We start from the raw sequence: 18,927 nt of genomic DNA, 5'->3' as shown, positions 1-18,927 counted from the left end.
TGTAATATTAAAATTTGTTTGATGATCTGAATCTTTTAAGTGTGACAAATATGCAAAAAATAAAAAAAACAGTAAGGGGGCAAAAACCTTTTCACACCACTGTATATATTCTTTTACATTCAGTAGTGTTCTGAATGTAAAAACTCAATTAATTTTCTCCATAGGAATTTTTTTTTTTTTTAACAATAACTGATAAACCTGTTGTGAACTCTGAGGTGAAGAAATGGTGGTATATGCATTTATGAAACCATCTATTCACATTAATTAAACAAATAATTGTGTTTAATAGCAGAATTTGTTGCGAAAACCTACAGTACACATGATTCTGTATAGAAAATTCCACCAATCAGAGTCGCAGTGAGCAAAGCGCATGGAAATAGTTCTTTAGCTCCGCCCACTCCCGTCTTTTCCTCACTAAAGCATACAGTTTTGTACCTTGTCTTTTTGTCAGATTTTCAGACATTTTGGCTTCAAATTAAAATTGTATGCATAACATAAGCCTTTTTTTTTTTTTAATCCCTATGGAAAAAATAAATGGGAAAAATACTTCTGGAACCAAGTCTTCTGAAAACTGGATGGGCACTATTGCACTCTATATTATAAAATGCATAGTTCCAACTCTGATTGGATTGAATTTTAAGCAAAAATATAAAATGACCTAAACACACACCTGTAACCATATATTGTGTTTTAATGTGGCAATTTGCTACACTGCATTATGATTTAAAGGGGTTTGTGGCCATTTTGGCATGGATGAAAAAAAAGGTCAGTAATTTGGATTGACAGATGGATAGCTGGTTAAACAGAGATGGATAGGTAATTCGATGTAATTGCAGCCTCTGCAACCAACAGAACTGCAGCACAAGGCAGACAGCAGTTAATCAAAAGTGACTGTAGTTATATCACAAACAGCCAGTGTGACCCGCTTCGTGCCATATCTGTCTCTGCAAGACGACAGTACATTCACATGTATTTTATTCTTTCTGTTTGCATTCCTTCATGGTGATCTTTATGTCTGTTTATATTAGTGGTGTTCACTGAGCAATATGAATATATATGTCCTGTGTGTAGAAATACACACTGTGCAGGTTTATGGAAGACCTTTTGCTTACAGCAGAGCAGAGCAAAGCATAAGTTTAATTTGTGAATCTTGATGATCCATATCTGAGCATCCATTTACTTGCTGACCCGTTTTAACACTGAATATGCACATTATGGTGCAAGATCATCAACTGACCTGAATTGAAATGCTAACTATATACATTTATAACAAAGATGTGAACTCATCGTGACTGATTCACAACAAAAACAGTGAAATGAAACATTCTTTCATCCGCCCACCCAGAGCTCTGGGATTGAACACAACTGAGCTTCCTCCAGAAATACCGAAAAACAATTAAACAAAGAAAGATAATTGGCTCATTGTGTCCACAATGGTTGTACGAATGGTCGAATGGTTGGATTTTCCACATTTCTGCTAAATCAATCGGTTCAGGTGTTAAGGATAAGAAGACTTCTGTTGTTTTCCCTTCTCCCAGAATTATTATAAAATCAAGGGTATCATTTTCTACTGAATTTCACTGAAGCGTGGATTCACACTACTAATTAGCTAAACAGATCTACAATTTGCTTAGGTCAGTCAGGTTTTAATTAAAAAACACTTGAATCAAATCAGATTCTCAAGTACCAGGTTGCATCAGAGGAAGATATATATATATTTAATTAAATCTTATCTTATGCCATACTTCCACGTGGCATGTTCATCATCATTTTAATGTAACAATCTCTGGTAAAATGGTCAAGTAACTATTCAATCAATAAACCCCATTTAAACCTTTATCTTCTGCATTTCTTTTGCTGAAGTAAATCTACCATCAATGTAAACATAAACTAGTTTAAGTGCAGTGATTAGTTAAGGATTATCTGAAGACTGTGGTATATGGATATGAGAATGATAATCTGAAATAAATTCCACACCACATAAAATGTTTGGATTCTGCCCACTGTAATCTCTTTATCATGGATTATATTTAATGCAAGGCTAAAAACTATAACTTTAATGATTAAATGTAGCTGAAAATGATGTTTTCCACAAGTCTAATTTCATAATCGGATATTGTTTATTTTTGGTATGCAGTACTAATCGACGGCCGGAAAGAAACATCTAAAGATGGTCTTAGCTGGTCTACAAAACTAGCATGTTTGCTGGTTTTGATGGAGATAGATAGATAGATAGATAGATAGATAGATAGATAGATAGATAGATAGACAGACAAAGAAATAATTGCCCAGTTGTCCACAATAAATATATTATTTATTTGAATGTGTTTGGAGTAAATATTCCCACCATTATCTGTGTTGACCTCAACGCGTGTATGGTGTCTACTTAAGCTCTAAGCTCTATTTAGGGAGACGGGTAGTCAGTTTCCTCACCTATCCGTGCATAAGAGCACCACCGAGCGCGTTCTCTCGGTCTCCAGGCGTATTTCTGCTTCTTTCCACGCACAGCCAACCCGTTTCAGCAACCCCGGAGGTGTTCACGCACTGAACATCCTCTCGCAGTCGCGTTCAGTTTGTACGGGTCCAATTAAAGTGAATTTGAAACCGACGAGGCTCAGAACGAGGCTGAAGCATCTTTAAGAGCGCGCGCATCTCTCGGAGAGCGCGAGCAACATATGTGCTGCCTCTGAAGACTCGGTACAGCACCTCCGTGTGTCTGAAAACGCGTGAAAAAAACGTTTCACCCGACTGCTGAAAACTTTCAAGGAATATTTACGAGCGTTTTGAAGGATTTCCTGTCAGTAACACTGAGTAAAACTAATACTTTTGGAGATATTTAGAGGACGGAATACAAAGTGGACGCTGCGTTCCGAGGGGAATCACATTTACGCTCCTTCAGTCATACGCTTCTTTTTGCGGACGGAAGTTTCTGAGTTTTCTGACGGAAAAATGGGCATAACTGGTTATTTTGAGCTGCAGGGGAAATGCCTGGTTGTTGTGGCTCTAAGACTGCTGTTCCTTGTGCCCGCAGGAGTGCCAGCGAGAAGCGGAGAATCTTATTTAAAGGACAACATCACTGTCAGACAAGGAGACAGTGCTGTCTTGAAGTAAGTCAATGATTATTTACATTATAAGTGTGTGTGTATATATATATACGTTTCATGTTATGTACTTTTTCATTTTAAATGCTTTTTGGACCGTTTTGCAAACATTAGAATGTTTATTTATGCAGCTAGTCAATATGCTAGGTGTTACTTTTTATTTAATAATTTTAGTTAGTAATAAACTAGTTTTAAGTGTTTAAATGTTTTAATTTTTATTGAACTATAAATATTATTAGCCTAATCTGGCTGCTGTTTGCACGTCTCATTTTTCTGCTGGAGTTGTTTTGGGAATCCGTGGTGAGATGCAATCGTCTGGTAATGCAATCAGCATGTAGTCTGGTCTATGTAATCAGATTTGGTGGCCTATTTAGATAAGTAGTTAATCAACAAATCAAATGTAAGTTCGGCTCGATTCTCTATTCCCTCTGTTTCAGTCATTCTCCCTCTCCCATCTCGCTCGTGCCTGATTTCTCATTCCCTCTTTACTCTCAGTCACACAGAGATACACTCTCGTTTGTGGACGCCCACACATGCACTTACAGTAGCATCATTGTTTTCTTACTTTTCCTCTAATGGTTATTCCGTGAAGTTATATAAATGTGGGTAACAAGGCAGTCGTTTTTCCTGTAGGGGGACTGAGAGTAAAGTATGCCTCTTTCGTTTCGCTTTTGCCCTGCGTGTGGTACCAGACGCAGCGGGGGACGTTTTGTGTAGCATGAGACAGTGGCCTGTGCTTGTGTCCTTTGACGCTTGGCTCCAGAAACTCTGTCTAAAATAATGTCATTTTTGTCTGGAACAAAGTTGCACAACAAAACTGCTGAGGACGGTAACAGCCCGTCGATCTGTATAGACCCTTATTGCGGAGTTTGATGCTTGAAAAAACCCTCTTTTGAATAAAGAGACATTCATGTGCAGAATGCTTGTTGTTTGTGTGTGTGTGTGTGTTACTAACACAATGTGCATGCATCCATGTGTGGATGTATGGATGGATGAATAAACAGATAGATAGATAGATAGATAGATAGATAGATAGATAGATAGATAGATAGATAGATGGATGGATGGATCGACAGACAGACAGACAGATAGAAATAGTAAATACAGTGGAGAACTTCATTCTATTAAAGCTGATATTTAGTTGTTCTCTTACAGAATTTTGAATATATGTATATTGTGCCCATAACTTTACACCCACTCACCCACCCACACAGACACAGACACACACACACACACACACACACACACACACACACACACACACACACACACACACACACACCTAGGTTTTACCAGGACCACACACACACGTGTGTGTGTATAGCAAATAAACCCCTTTAGACTGTTATATTGTGTATACAGTAATATGTGACTATAGATTCATCCACAAACACTGATTCATCCATCTTTATGAATGAGACATTGACTTTATCATTCAAATTGTTTTTAAAATTAGCAATGATTTTAATGACTGAAGCAATGAACATTTTGTCAGAGCCTGTATTATAAATTACATGCTCTTTTTAGTTGTCACACACACACAGCCTTGAGTGCCTTATTTGATTTTTGTCAAGCCAAGAACAGTGCTAACCATATTATACTAATAAATAACATATATATTCCATGAATTAAAGAACATGGGAGCAAGAAAATAATGTGAAAATGTATAGATTAATTATTTTTAATGAGAAATCATATTTAGTAAATCATTGCAACTCTTTTACATGTACATCATTTCTGGTCTGTATGTACATAATTACTAAGCGTTTGTTCATTTATTCGTTTAGTCTTGATGGCTGAAATGTTTGGCGTTGGGCTGAACTGTAAAAACACTTGTGGTTTCTCTAAATAACATATCTGTTGATAATAAACTCATGTTCCTGAGGAAACAAAAACTGAGATTGAAGAATTGCTAGTGGATAATAGTTGATAGTTAATAACAGGATGTTGTTACTCCTACTGACATCAACATCTGAATCACTGCCAACTGTTCATAATAAACAAGCCAAATATTTGTCAGAAGTTACAATAATGTGTTTCTGATTTAAAGAGAAATTAGATTAAATTCTGTTGGCATTTTCTCAACACTCCAAACTTGCAGCGTCATTTGAATTTGATTTTATATGCTTGAATATAAAATCATATGCTTGCCACAGTGAATGCACCAAGGATCCAAATTGCACAAATCAAACAAATCAGCATTAATGGAAAGAATGAAATGTATGCAAGTGTTGACTTTTGACTTTCTGATCGGTGAACTGTGTTACACTCATGTCTCGCAGACACCAGAGAATCTCTGGACCTCATTTCTTAGTCCTTTTTTCCACTTGAAGTCCTTCCACTTGAGAATTAAATGTGTCATACCATCTGTCAGCCCAGAGTGCTGCTTTTCCCCTCCCTCTCTCTTAATTTAGCCATTCAGATAAACTTTGATTTTCTCAGTTATGTGGCACAGTTAGTTTTGGTTCATCCACTATTGATTCTATAGACTCCTGCAGATATCAGTTAAATCAGATTGACTCACAATTGCATTTATCTCAAAGCAACCCATCTCCTTGACTGTGAGAACATAAAGCAAATGAAAATGAATACATTTCCATAGCAACGTTATATCTTGTAAGTTCATGGCTGTATTGGTGCCACAATTCAGAAGTCAGCAAAAAGGTGAAATCAGGTGGAAAAGAACATTAAGGACATCTGGAGTCTTTTTGTATTGATCGCCGTCAGTCATGTCATGTATTTTACTTTTGATCATGAGCGCAGCTTCCGCATAATGGAGAACTGTTGAGATAAGCTGTCACAAACACTGTCACACTGATGGCAGAGCACTCTGCGTGCCCCAACTTCTCTGTATTGCTGATCCAAATGGCGACTGCTGCGGTGTGCCTGTGCACACCTGGAGATGTGTGGTGATTTATCTATCCCCCAAAGAAAAGCCATTTCAGCTCAGCCAAAGCAAATGAAGGGTGGCAGACTTTAGCCAAGCCAGAAGCCATGGTTTCTACCTGAAAAAAAACAAGACATTTCTAAGGCAGCATTTTTCCTCTTGTGTTTTTGCACAACATTGTGGCAGAGCCCGTTCACTCTAACTGCATGTGAAATGTTATCATGTTTTTGATTTGGACTTTAAAGCACTGAAAAAAGAAACGTCTGATTTATCGGTGTAGTGTGAAGCTGTAAGCTGTTGCATTTTGATTTAAAAATACATAAGCCGTGGTAGGTTGATTGACAACATCTTGAAGTCTACAAATTATTGGAATACCGACTGAGGTTTCAGTGCATAATTTGCCAGCAACACTTCAATTTTGTGTTGTTGTTGATGGCTTAATGTAAGTGATGCATATTAAGTGAGAAATGAATAGAAGTAAATGAGATTATTCATCATCTGGTGGCAAAAGACACGGAACAAAATCTAAGAAGTGAAAAGTGCCAACAATAATGTAGTATCACTAGACGCTAGAGAACTGTTTGATAGATCTATCTATCTATCTATCTATCTATCTATCTATCTATCTATCTATCTATCTATCTATCGATCTGTCTGTTAATATTATTTCTCAATATTACTTTTTTGTTGTATTTTTAATCCAATAAATCTATACTATATACTTCCTTTCTCCACAGTAAGAAAGGATTTGAGCACATTTGGGGAAGCCGAAAGCAAACTTTCTCTAGTAAGTGTTAAGGTAGCCATTGCAACCACAAAGTAATTGTAGGTTGATTTAAGCACAAAGATGGATAGTCTACTTTATCAGTTAATTTCATGTGGTTTCCAATATCCATGTGTTGTCACAAAGAGGAATATGTGCAATAAAAACAGGTTGTTTACTCTGATCTCTCCAGTGACACATCGCAAGCGTTTAATGGTATTTCTAGCTTTTATTTATAAACAACCAATTATGTTCATCCCTCAGGAAACACTTTTATGGCCGCAAAAATAATGCTAATGCCAGCGTAGGAGTTATTTGTTTGCACTTTATTAAAAGAGCAAAAAAAAGAGCTGTCAGTCAGAGCGTCCTAACTCAGGAATTCAATATCACTCTTATTAGTAAATGCATTGATCATAACCTGAGGTGTTAGACTAACACAGAAACTTAATTGTTTGTCCTTTCTTATTTAGTTTATTAAACTGCTGGTTTGATTAAATTAGAGTTACAAGCACCCAGCGCACGCAAGGAATGTCGCCAGTAGAACCAAAAATACTTAATGACTTAAAGAAAATTGTCTATTTATTACCATTTTTATGTGCCTGACTGCTGTAAAATACTGAATGCAGATCTCTTCAGGCCTTGAACAAGTACCAGCACCACTGATGGAAATCAAACAGCAGAAAACAAAGCACTACAACATGTTATTAATTGAACTGAGGGTCCTTCTCTGAAGCAGGCAGGATGATGAAGTCTTAAGTGGACGCCCCCTGACCCGACTGTCAGAGTGACAGATGGTTGAAAGCTTCTCACAATGGTGATCTCCCTTATCAACATTACAGCGCTGGGGATTTCAGCGTAGTGTTTCTAGCAGAAACACGACACTCTTTTCACACAGTTAGCTTGTATTATCTCAAACTGTATTTTGGCTGTCTATTCGTATTGTGGTATGGCTTCGGTCTTATATAACTCAACAAATCACTGCAAGCCAGCTGAACGAATCAACCAGGGAGGAGGTTGCATAAGAGTCACGTATAGATATGTATGTATATAGTATAGAATAGTTTCTATACATTATTTATATGCTTTCAAATTATATTATTGTTTCAAGCAGGAAAACTTTGATATGATTGTGGTAAATTACAGTGTGCAAGAAACGAATATCACAGTGGAAAGGTTGTTGGTTTGTTAATGATTATTTTTTTGTTGGTACTTTCATGTAATATTTGCCTGGGTCAGTAATTTCGTGGACAAATACTCTTCATAATGGCACTTGAACTCAAGTATTTGATTCAGTTTGCAGGGTATTTCAAGGACTAGTTCACCCTAGAATAAAAATTCTGTCATCATTTACTCAACCATGACTTTCCAACCTGCATGACTTACAGTTATTGTCCAAAAATTGAATGTGGGGTCTAAAGCAACATTGATTTTAATTGTATGGGTGATAAAATGCTGAGTCGCTCTTCAGAATGTCATCTTTGGTGTTCTGCAGAACAAAGTAAGTCAGAAAGGTTTGACGCGGCATGAGGGTAAGTTTTTAGTGAGCTATTTTGGGTGAACTAACTCTTTTGAACAGTACATCCAATGCACAAATTACGATGGCTGTGAGACTCAACAATCACATATTAAGGACATAGATTCAGTTAACACAAGTGTAAATATTGCAGTAAAAGTTAACAATAAAGCAATATTTTTGCATGATTTATTCCTGCTGCATTGCATTCTGGGAACCGTAGTTCTGCCTCCAGCCCCACAGACACAGTTGAATCGTGCAATTGCATTAGGCGGTGTGAAATAAGCAAGTACTGCTTATATTCCACCCTATTCTATTCCAAGTCCACCCACTTGGAGATTTGAGGCATGATATATATTCATATTTTTCCAGGCATGAATCTTTGGATGAGGCAGATATGCAGATAAAGAAGGTTTTTATCAAAACCGTACCTGAGTCACATAAGCAGTAAAACTTGCATGGATATTCTTGTCTTAAAAACACATTTAAATGATTTCTTGCTAATTAGATCCATACAAATATCAGGCTACACTCTTAAAAATAAAGGTGCTTCACAATGCCATAGAAGAACCTGTTTGTCTGGTTCCATAAAGAACCTTTTAACATCTGAAGAACCTTTCTGTTTCACTAAAGGTTCTTTGTGGCGAAAGAAGGTTCTTCAGATTATAAAAAGGTAAGAAAGAGATGATTCTTTAAAGAACCTTTGACTGAATGGTTCTTTGTGGAACCAAAAATGGTTCTTCTATGGCATCACTTGAAGAACCTTTTGAAGCACCTTTAAGAGTTTTAAGAGTGTACGTGTCACACATGCTGCACATACTTTTCATTCCCCATGTAAAATGCTTAGAATAGAATAGAATATTTTTTAATTCTATATCAGTTGGCATAAACCAACAATCTTGGAGTAACAATCGAAATTCACTACCATTATAAATGTATTTATACAGCATTTAGAGATAATATAGAGATAATCAATAAGTGATGTGATGATGCACTCTGCTGTTAAATTATGTATTTTAGGGAGCGTTCTGAAAGGGACTCTATAGTCATGGGATGTGAGCGGTCATTGATGTTATTCTTCATGGAGTGCACAGCTCTCATTTGTCTGCCTTGGGGTGGTCATCTTATAAAATTAGCACAGGAGCTAGGGCAGGACATACTCTCTTTGTAATGCTCCACCGGTCACTGTCTTATGGGTTCAAGTTTAACGTGATGCTTCTAATGATTTGCACACTAATGCTCTGAACTCTTCTCTTGGTTATTACTTAACAGGATCAATAAGCAGTTTTACCGAAAGACTCAGTTCAAAGAAATCGTTTTCTGGGGAATTTTTATCTGAAGATTCTTTTCTTTTTTTAAATCTAAAAAAAAAAAAATTAACTTTTACAGATTGTTAACATCACTGCTTGGTGTTACAGCAAAAAAATAATTTAATGAATTCATGAATAAATGAATGCACAAATAATGATACTACAGTATCATGGTCATACAGTTATACATATTGTGATGTCTTAATAGGAATTCTGCATTTTCCAAAGCTTTTGGTATGGACATGAAGATCTTTCCTATTCAGACATGAATTTTTTATACTATAGAAGGTTCATTCTCTAGGGTTTCAGGGACAGTGAAGTTCTGTATTGATAGATTGGTATTTCCCCCACCTCACAGCTTGGCAATGTTCAGTTCATTGAACTTTTAGACAAAATAAAAAAAAAAAGTATCATTCATATTTCATACATCAGGCGTTTATGGCTCTTATAGTGTGATATAGTGAGAATATGGAGCTTACACCCGATGAAGAAAAAAAATACCTAAGTTTTATTCAGAGAAAAATGAAAAATATGTAATTTCATGCAGTTGCTGATATTTATATGGCCAAAATAAAATTCTAATAGCTTATTATGTATATACCAGACTGCTTACAGTACATAAAATCATCAGTACATATAAATATCAGTTGTCACTATATTGTTCAATAATATCTTGGTAAGATGATATATAAATGCTTATTTTAATGATCAAATCCATAAAGCAGTGCAATACAATGATGATTGAGAGTTCCTCACAAGCCTAATGTATCATATTTAATACTCACATTTGACACACACACTCACAACATGATTTTTCTAGAAAATGATTAATGGATAATCAAGTAAACCTAAGTTGCTTCAGGCTGGTAAGTGTTCATTTTGAAATATTACTAACAATGTAAAAGTTATCACGTTTACTGTGTCTCAAAATGAGTGAAGATTTTACAGCAAAAAGACTTGTGCACCATGAACTAAAGGGGGGTGTTTTTAGAATTATACTTAAAGGCCTTGCTCAAACTTGCTAAAAAAAGTATAAATCATGTACAATTTGATATATTCTACTATATTATTTTTACTTTGTCCTGATTTACTGTGAATTGGAAGTAGGTGTAGCTCTATGAACTCTTGTTACATTAGGATTCGCTTGTGAGGTTGCTGGTCTGGTTTATTTTTTGCTGATTGATATAAATCACAACCTTACAGATATCATCTGTGATTTGCTTTGCTCCGTCTCAGGAACTGATGGTCCAGTCACTGTGATTCAGCGTGCTCAGTTATTGCCGAGCAAGTCCAATTTGAATTCTTTTGCAGTTTTTCAGAAGATATGGCAAGATTAAACATGCTTCACTAAAACATCAAAGTTCTAACATGCCTTTCTCCTGTATTCTCTTTTATGAATGATGCATTGCATTGTGACAGATTTGATGTCTCTGCACGTCTTTCAGATGATTCGGAATGTTTTGTTGCAGCAGGTATTCTGAAATCTGATGCTTTGCAGTTATGTTTTTGTAATGTGTGAGATAAGCTGAAGTCACAGAGTTTACCAAACTCATTTTCGATTTTGTCACTTGCAACGAAAGCATTCCAGTGTCATTTTCACAATAATCATGTAGGATCACTTGGTTTGATTTATTTACAGCATTAGTGTAAGTGCAAATAGTAAGTGCAATACAAGATTTTTCCTACTTAGCTTATAACACGGTCGTATTGAATGCTGATTTGCAAATGTAGCAACAAAGATTACATTACTCTGCTATTGCTTTATCACCGAGGGTCTCATTACACTTTACATTAGAAATGACTCTCAGTAATGTATCCTGGGAGTGCCAGAGAGTGTGTGTTTTTTATTTTTTTATTTGACAATCACAGAAGCTTTCTCTGCACAGTTTACTGTAAGTGCCTAAAGCAGGTTTTAAGACTTTGATGTGCGCTGAAGCCTGGAGCTCATCATTGACCAATATTGACAGACTGAGAGAATAGCTATGCTGTTGAAGGCTTGCTTTGCCTTTAGGGACATTAAAAGCATTCACACTTTGATTATCTCTTAAATATACTGTCTGATATTTCTGATGCAATCCCCTGAAAGTAAAAAGCCTTAAATTGGTCTTCTTTCGTATTGATTTAATAGTCTACATTAGTAGTCACAGTTGTCAAAGTTTTGCTGACTTTCCCCAGTTTGGCCTGCGTATTTTTTGCTTCTCTGCATGCTTTATGTAATGCACAATGATAAAGCATTTCATGCATAAATAGATTATGGTAATAGGAATGTGAAGGGTACTTTTTTGATGTTTTCGCAATGTTTGAAGCCGTATTTATCATAGGCCCATGAGTCCTGGAAGTAGAAATGCAGTTTTACTCTCACTGTGCAAAGAATTTTAATATATACTCCATATTAAAATGGCATTTTGTACTGTATGTATCCACCTGGCTTAGGACTAGGTAATAAGTGAATAAAGAAATATAAATTTTATTGTATTTTTAATTTGGCTTGGCAACCACAATGTAATGTTTAAACCTCATGTTGTGTTCTGGTCATTTTGACCTGGAAAGGATTGTAGTTAATGTTATCGCATTAGACTAAAACTTCCCAAAATATTTTGATAATTTTTGTACTTATTTGGGATTTTATATGGGATTTATATGGGATTTTACACTTGTGGTGTTCCTGGTCAAAAATGACTGACATACAAAAAATGTATTATAAATTTCTTGTTTTATTACCAAATATTGGATTCAATGTTTTTGTCAACTTGTTATCTTTTAATTAGCGCAGATCTTGTATTTGTTTTTGGAACATTTTGAAGTTTATTCACCTCAGTCTAAAAATATCTGTATGACATTATATTCTGCAGTTCTTCCCTGTTGTACCGAATATCTATACTTTTCAAATTATCATATCGAAGTTAGACATTCAAATTTTTCAAAACAAATACAAAATCTGTTCTAATTGAATGAAGACAAAAAGACTGAATCCAAGTTGTTGTGATAATACAGCATAATGATAGATATACCAGCAATTTTTAAAAGGCTGGTCATTTTTGACCGGGAAAACCAAATTTGGTAAAGGATTTCCAGCACATCACAAGGGTTAAAACAGCTGCATGTATGATTCATATATTTTGAATGGTATTGTGTTTTATTTAAATGTGCAGTTGTTTAACAGGAAGTGATTGTCATGCTTTCAGGGAATCAGGGAAATAATAGCTTTTAAAATGTGTGTAACTGTTTTTCAATAGCCCTCAGACTGTATTTGTCTTAAGTAATCGTGATGTGCATACCCACAGCTTGAGCGCTGAACATTTTAACGGTTCGCTTCAGCACATGCCTGAAGTTCTGATGAAAGCAGAGAGTAGCAAGGCCAGCCTATGCAGTTATTCAGGCATAGATCCTCCAGACCCTGTCAGATTTACCTGAATCTTGGCCTCTTCTTAATTCTCTCTTTAAGCCCGACTGGATCTCTGATTGACCAGGGGCAACAGCAAGAAAGATAGCGCAAGGAAAATACTAACCGCTGGCCCATCTGTCTAAATGTCAGCGGTTGTAGGTGGGCAAAAAAACGGGCAAACTCTCAGAAGGATTTGTTTGTTGAAGTGTTTATTTCTTGACATGTAGCAGTAAATGTCTGTGTACTTTTCGTTATATTTTTTTACAGCTTATGTAAATAAAAGGGATAGTTCACCCAAAAGTCACTATCATGTTGTTGAAAACCTGTATGCTGTTATTTTTTTCCATGGAACACAGAAGGAGGATTTTTGAAGACTGCTATTATGCCCCCCACCCCCCACCCCAAAAATAGAGACAAAAAAAATAAATTGCACTATTTCATGGTGTTTTTGTCATTTTTGAGGTTAACATGCACTATGGTTGTGTGAAGAAATAAAGTCATGTAATAACATTAGGGCAAAGACTCCCAGTGGAAAGAAAATACCCATAATATATATCTTGTAAGTATTGCTTTTATATAACAGTTCAACAGAAAAATATGAAGGCCTTACTAAGGAAAAAAGAAGAAGTGTCACAAAACACTTTTTGTTTGTGGATCTACTTTCTTAGACCAAACTCTGCCACTGCTAGTTCAAAAGATGTCTAACTAGCAACCACTGGGCTGTTAGAATAAACAAGGTGGCAGAATGATTGTGTGATATTGCTTTAATATAGCGGTTCAATGAACAATAAGTTAATTGATAGTTAATTGATAGTTACTTTGTTTTTTTATTTTTTCAATAACTCACTGATAACAAAACAACAATTTTTGTCCTTCTTTAATGATTTAGGGGTTTTGAATAAACTGGTTAAATGTATGATTCAATGACTCACTCATAAACAGTTGCTCGATTTGTTCCTGAATGATTTAGCCATTTTGAACAAATCAGTTGAATAAATGATTCAGAAGCTCAATGATAATAACAGTCACTTGTGTCATTCAACGAATGAGGGGTTTTGAATGAATTGGCTGAATAAATTATTCAATGACTCACTCGCAAACACGGTTGCTTGTTTTGTTCCTGAATGAATCAGCCGTTTTGAATGAACTGGTTAAATGAATGATTCAATGTCAGTTACTATGTAACTGCAGAAAGATTTATTGAAAAATCCCAACCACAAATGTGCAGAACAGTCTTTGAATAACAATATTTCTTTGAGATGATAGCCAAAATTGGGCAGGGTGAAGTGGCTGTCCCTAATTTAGATGCCACTCACACTAATGACATTTTGGAGTTTAATAGAGTGACCTCTGGGCTTTCTCTATAGACATGTGCAAATGGAGATTAATCAATGTACAAATATGCATTTGTTTTGTAGAAAATTAAAGGTTTGCACTGGAACAAAAGAAAAAGAAATACTATGCACACCCCTTTTTGGGTGACCTTTTAATACAAATTTCATGGCGTCTATAATTTCAATATGAAGCAGAACGAGAACAAAAGAAATTCAAAATGCAATTTAAATGGAATAGCAATTGTTTCCTCATAAGACTGGATCTTCCTATACTGCATGCACGAAGCATAACGTATCACTGCCTGGCAGCGCAAACCTCTGCTCGTGCCCTCGTTTCCTTAGAGGTGCAAATACAATCTTTTTGCTTTCAGCGCTGTCTGCTATGTGTGTGTGTGTGTGTGCGTGAGAACTGATGAAGTGCCAGGGCTTCCAAAAGGAACACGAATGGGCTCTCAGGTGTTTTATAAAAGATTGCGGTGCGGTTTTAGATTAGTGCGCATCAGGATTGCCTTTGAAGACAATGGTGTGGTAATTAGGTAGAATTCTGCAGTAAAAGTGGACTTGATTGTATCAGGGTCTCCAAAGACCATCATCGACAAAAGCCCAAAGTAATGAAAAGTCAAGCACTGGAGGCTATTAGGCAGTCTCGTGCTATCAAAAACATTAGGAGACTTTCATAATGTAGGATACTATCTGCTGACATTCATGATCAATGTCTTTTCGTGCAGATTCATGCTCTGACTTATGTAATGCGTAGTCTCAGCCTCAAACGGCATGTCCACGGTCCAACCACAGTCGGTTTGCTGGCTGTCTGACGTGTATTGCACACAAAACTGGCAGAATACGTCAGTTCTGATCTGATTGGCTTCACTGATAATCAGTTTGAAAGTGTAGTAATCGTACCTGTTAGTCAGACAGTGTGAGTAGGTGGATTTTGGCCATTATCTGCAAACTTATTAGCTTGTTACCACATAGCATGCTTTTTTATCCGTACTGACTTTCTGTGGATTAATTGCAGGCTCACTTCTCGCAGAGAAACCCGAGGTTAAGTGCCCAGCTCAAGGGCACAATGGTGATAGAGCAGGACTGTGATATTAGTAAGTCCCCAGTTCCTGTCCCACTCCTGCTCGGGGCTGAACCTTTGTGTCTGCGGTACAGAATCTTAACTATTAGGCTACTGCAACCCATGTATTTGCTTGACAGAAAGTTTGACATCTTGAGAGCTAAATCATCTTGAGGTAAAACCTCATAGGCAGTTTGAAGGGGCTGTTGTTTTTCCCTGGGAATAAAATGTGCTGTAATTAAACTGAAATGGGTTCAGGCTTCCCTTCTGTACGACTGCCATGATTTTCAATCTGGTGGTGGGTGAGTGGGCCGGATAGATTTTAATGTATAGGCAGCTGTCACAAAAGGAAATGGATTGTCACAATCCAAGAAATGTAATTTTTTTCCTAAGAGTGGAAAAGAACATTTCTATTATTATTCTGTTTATTTTTTTCCAAAATAGAACATCCATCTCCAAAAATGAGTCTGAATGCTTACTAACACTATAAGTTTAGGACTTTTCTCATTACTAATGAACATGTTTATTCATTCATGAATGATTCATGAATCATTTTTAAATGTACACCTTGCATTTATACAATTAATATTTATTAAATGGTGTGCCTATACTGTATATACTGTACATATATAATAATATTTATTTGTGCTTGCAAAGGTACGCGCTACTTTTAGAAATACAAACGTTTTGTTGAAGATGTAAAAATCAAGATTAAGAATTATATACACCATTCCAAATTTTGGGTGAGTACGATTTTTTTTCAGCAATTAAATTGCATTAAATTCATCAGATGTTGAGAGTAAATATATTTATATTGTTACAAAAGATTTCTATTTAAAAAAATAGAAAGATGAAAGATGAATTTCTTCATCAAAGAATACTGGAAAATTGTATCACGCTTTCCTCAAAAACACAGAGAGAGAAAGATTAGAAAGATTTCTGAAAGATCATGTGACACTGAAAATTCAATAATAAAGCCTTGGTGAGGAAAAGGCACTTATTTCAAAAATATTACAAAATCTCACCAACCCTAAACTTTTGAACAGCAATAATGAATATTTTAATGGTATAATAAATATATTTTGCATTTAGGGAGCAATTCTTATTTCTTTTGGGGCAAATTTTCATCTGTTTTCAAATGTTCTTGAAATTCCACAAATGTTTTTGGACATTTTTGCACAATTAGCCTAGTTCAAGAATAAATACAGTATCCTGACCCTTTGTTTTGGAGGTGAAACTAAATGAAAGACAGAGGTTCAGAATGGTGGTAGAGAGATAGAGGTTCAGAAAGGTTATAGTTGACAGTGAATCATCACCTCTTTCACTCGACTCGATTCTGTCCTTCACTTCCTTTATTTCTAACGTCAAGGCTTTTGACTTGGCTTTAATGCTTTACTAAAGAATGTAAACACTTCTATCCATAAGCCTTCTCAGAACGAGTTTGCCTGAAGAGGGAGAAATTGATTTTCGTGGAAGGAGAAGAGAGAAGGATAGAGTTTGTTCTCTCTGATCAGGGGTCAGTGCTTCCTCTAATGCTGAAGCTGCATTCCAGGGGTCTTACAAAACATTTCATATTGTTTTGTTGATTTGTTGGTGATTTGCTTCGTACTACCCTTGGTGGAGGCCCAGGCAGTACACTCACTGGTTCCCATTTATCATTTCACCTGGCACATTTAGTGTGTGTGTGTGTGTGTGTGTGTGTACAGACTCCCTATTCCCACTCTGAGCATGAGCAGATTATTTCTGGAAAACAGGATGTCGTTGTAGATAGTTGAAATAATTTGGTCTTAAAGGTGATTTTTTTTTAAAATTTCATTTATTTATTTTAAAATAAATAACATTAAAATACTATGGATGAATTTACCACTTTCTTGCAGAAATGCAAACATTTTGTTGAAAATGTAAAATTCAAGATGATATGGTGATTATGTACACCACTATCAGTTTCTCAAGTAATGAAATGAAATGAACCTTTAAAAAACATCTTTACAAAACAGCAGGTCTTCACAGTTAAACACTATTTAAAAAGATCTATCAAGCTTTATTATTCATTATTAAAATGGATTTAATTCATTTATTTATCAAATTGTTAATTATGAATTATAATGATATTTTTTGTAATTTCTTACAAAATAAAAAAACATTATATTGCTATTGATGAATCCACCGCAACGCATTAGCTTCTCCAAACCCTATAGGTCTGTATCAGCAGATCTTCATGCACATATTCTGTGCTAGTTTTCACACTATTTTTTTTCTACTTTGCAAAGTCTGGTAATTACTTCCAAGTGTTTCTTTGCACAAAATGTCTTTGTCGCAGTGGCTGATTGGTGAATCACGGTTAAAAATGACAGAGCAGGAAAATGAAGATTAATCAGGCCTCCCGACGGCCTACATCCTGTGCCCGCTAGACACGCCACGCTGCTCTCGACCGATCAGAAGAACAATGACTTGGAAATTTTCTGGACCACCTGTACAGATTCTATTAGCAGTACATGCTTTGGCTTTTGATTGGCTTAATAACCTCCCACGATTCCTCATGTGTTTCATGCATTGAGAGTTAATGATTATGTTGTGGAGGTGATAACGCTCTGAGATTTTACATTTAGATAAAAGATAGGCTGTCTTTGTAAACATAATTTTGTTTATTTGCCCTTTATTACCCTTGGTCTAGATTTAAACAGAGAGAATGGGTCTCTGTACTCCTCTGTAAAAGGAAAAGCTTGCATGTTGTTTTTTGCTAGAGCAATATTGACTGTTTCTCACAGGATTTCATTAGTGCTTGTAAAACATTTTGAATTTCTGTCACTCCTACTTTCTCAGATCAAAGTGAGTTGAATTCACTTACGCACCTATTGCAAATGTTAGTCGTGCAAAGAGTGTGTATTTACTTTTCCGTAGTATTAGAATAATTTCCCTCATATGAACTCCCAAACCACACAGCTCATGACTTTTTTTCCTCTTTCATTCTCTCGTTCTCTCCTTCCATGTTCTTTCCTTTTACTTTATCTTTTCTAAAAAAAAAAAACTGTTAAGCCCAGAGTGCTGCTGCAGCCACAGTATTATCAGGTATCAGAATCGTATCATTGCAGCTAGATAAAGCAGAATTGAATCAGGCTGATGATAGGCAGTAGGTGTATCTTGGCTTTATCAGTTATCTACATTCTCACTCTCACACTGTGGGGACTTGTTTCTATTCATTGGCGTTGCCGGCAGTCATTCTGCCCCAGTCATGCGTATCTGGAAGACATTTTGAGCTGTCAATTGGAGACAGAGAAATGCACAGCACCCGTGAGAAATGGTCGGGAAAGGATGCAAATTTCTGAAGTACACAATGACAGAAAAATCACACCGGAAGGAAAGAAGAAAACAACACCCAACTCTCTCTCTCTCTCTCTCTCTCTCTCTCTTGTATATAGGTCACCTCATAGGCATGCAAGTGCAAGCATGCACACACACACACACACACACACACACTCACCCAATGGCTGGCCACATATGACTAGAACGCAACAAGAAAGATTTATAGGCTTTCACACTGTGTGTTTCCTCAAGTGTGTTTGTCTGTATG

The 18,927-nt window shown here is 36.1% G+C and overlaps 1 protein-coding gene across 2 annotated transcripts in view; it reads left to right on the top strand.

The window, feature by feature from the left end:
• opcml (opioid binding protein/cell adhesion molecule-like) overlaps positions 1 to 18,927 on the top strand; it is a 154,570-nt gene that overhangs the window by 72,804 nt on the left and 62,839 nt on the right. Inside the window, exon 2 of one of the 2 annotated variants that reach the window (XM_016482959.1) lies at positions 3,032 to 3,107. In XM_016482959.1, coding sequence (XP_016338445.1) covers positions 3,032 to 3,107 — 76 coding nt within the window. Of the gene's footprint in view, positions 1 to 2,442; positions 3,108 to 18,927 lie in introns of those variants that run through there. The other variant, XM_016482958.1, reaches the window with a different exon arrangement.

This window comes from Sinocyclocheilus anshuiensis, unplaced genomic scaffold, assembly GCF_001515605.1.
Source record: "Sinocyclocheilus anshuiensis isolate Anshui unplaced genomic scaffold, SAMN03320099.WGS_v1.1 scaffold437, whole genome shotgun sequence".
NCBI classification, from domain to species: Eukaryota; Metazoa; Chordata; class Actinopteri; order Cypriniformes; family Cyprinidae; genus Sinocyclocheilus; species Sinocyclocheilus anshuiensis.
This window is presented reverse-complemented; position numbering and strand designations above follow the sequence as displayed.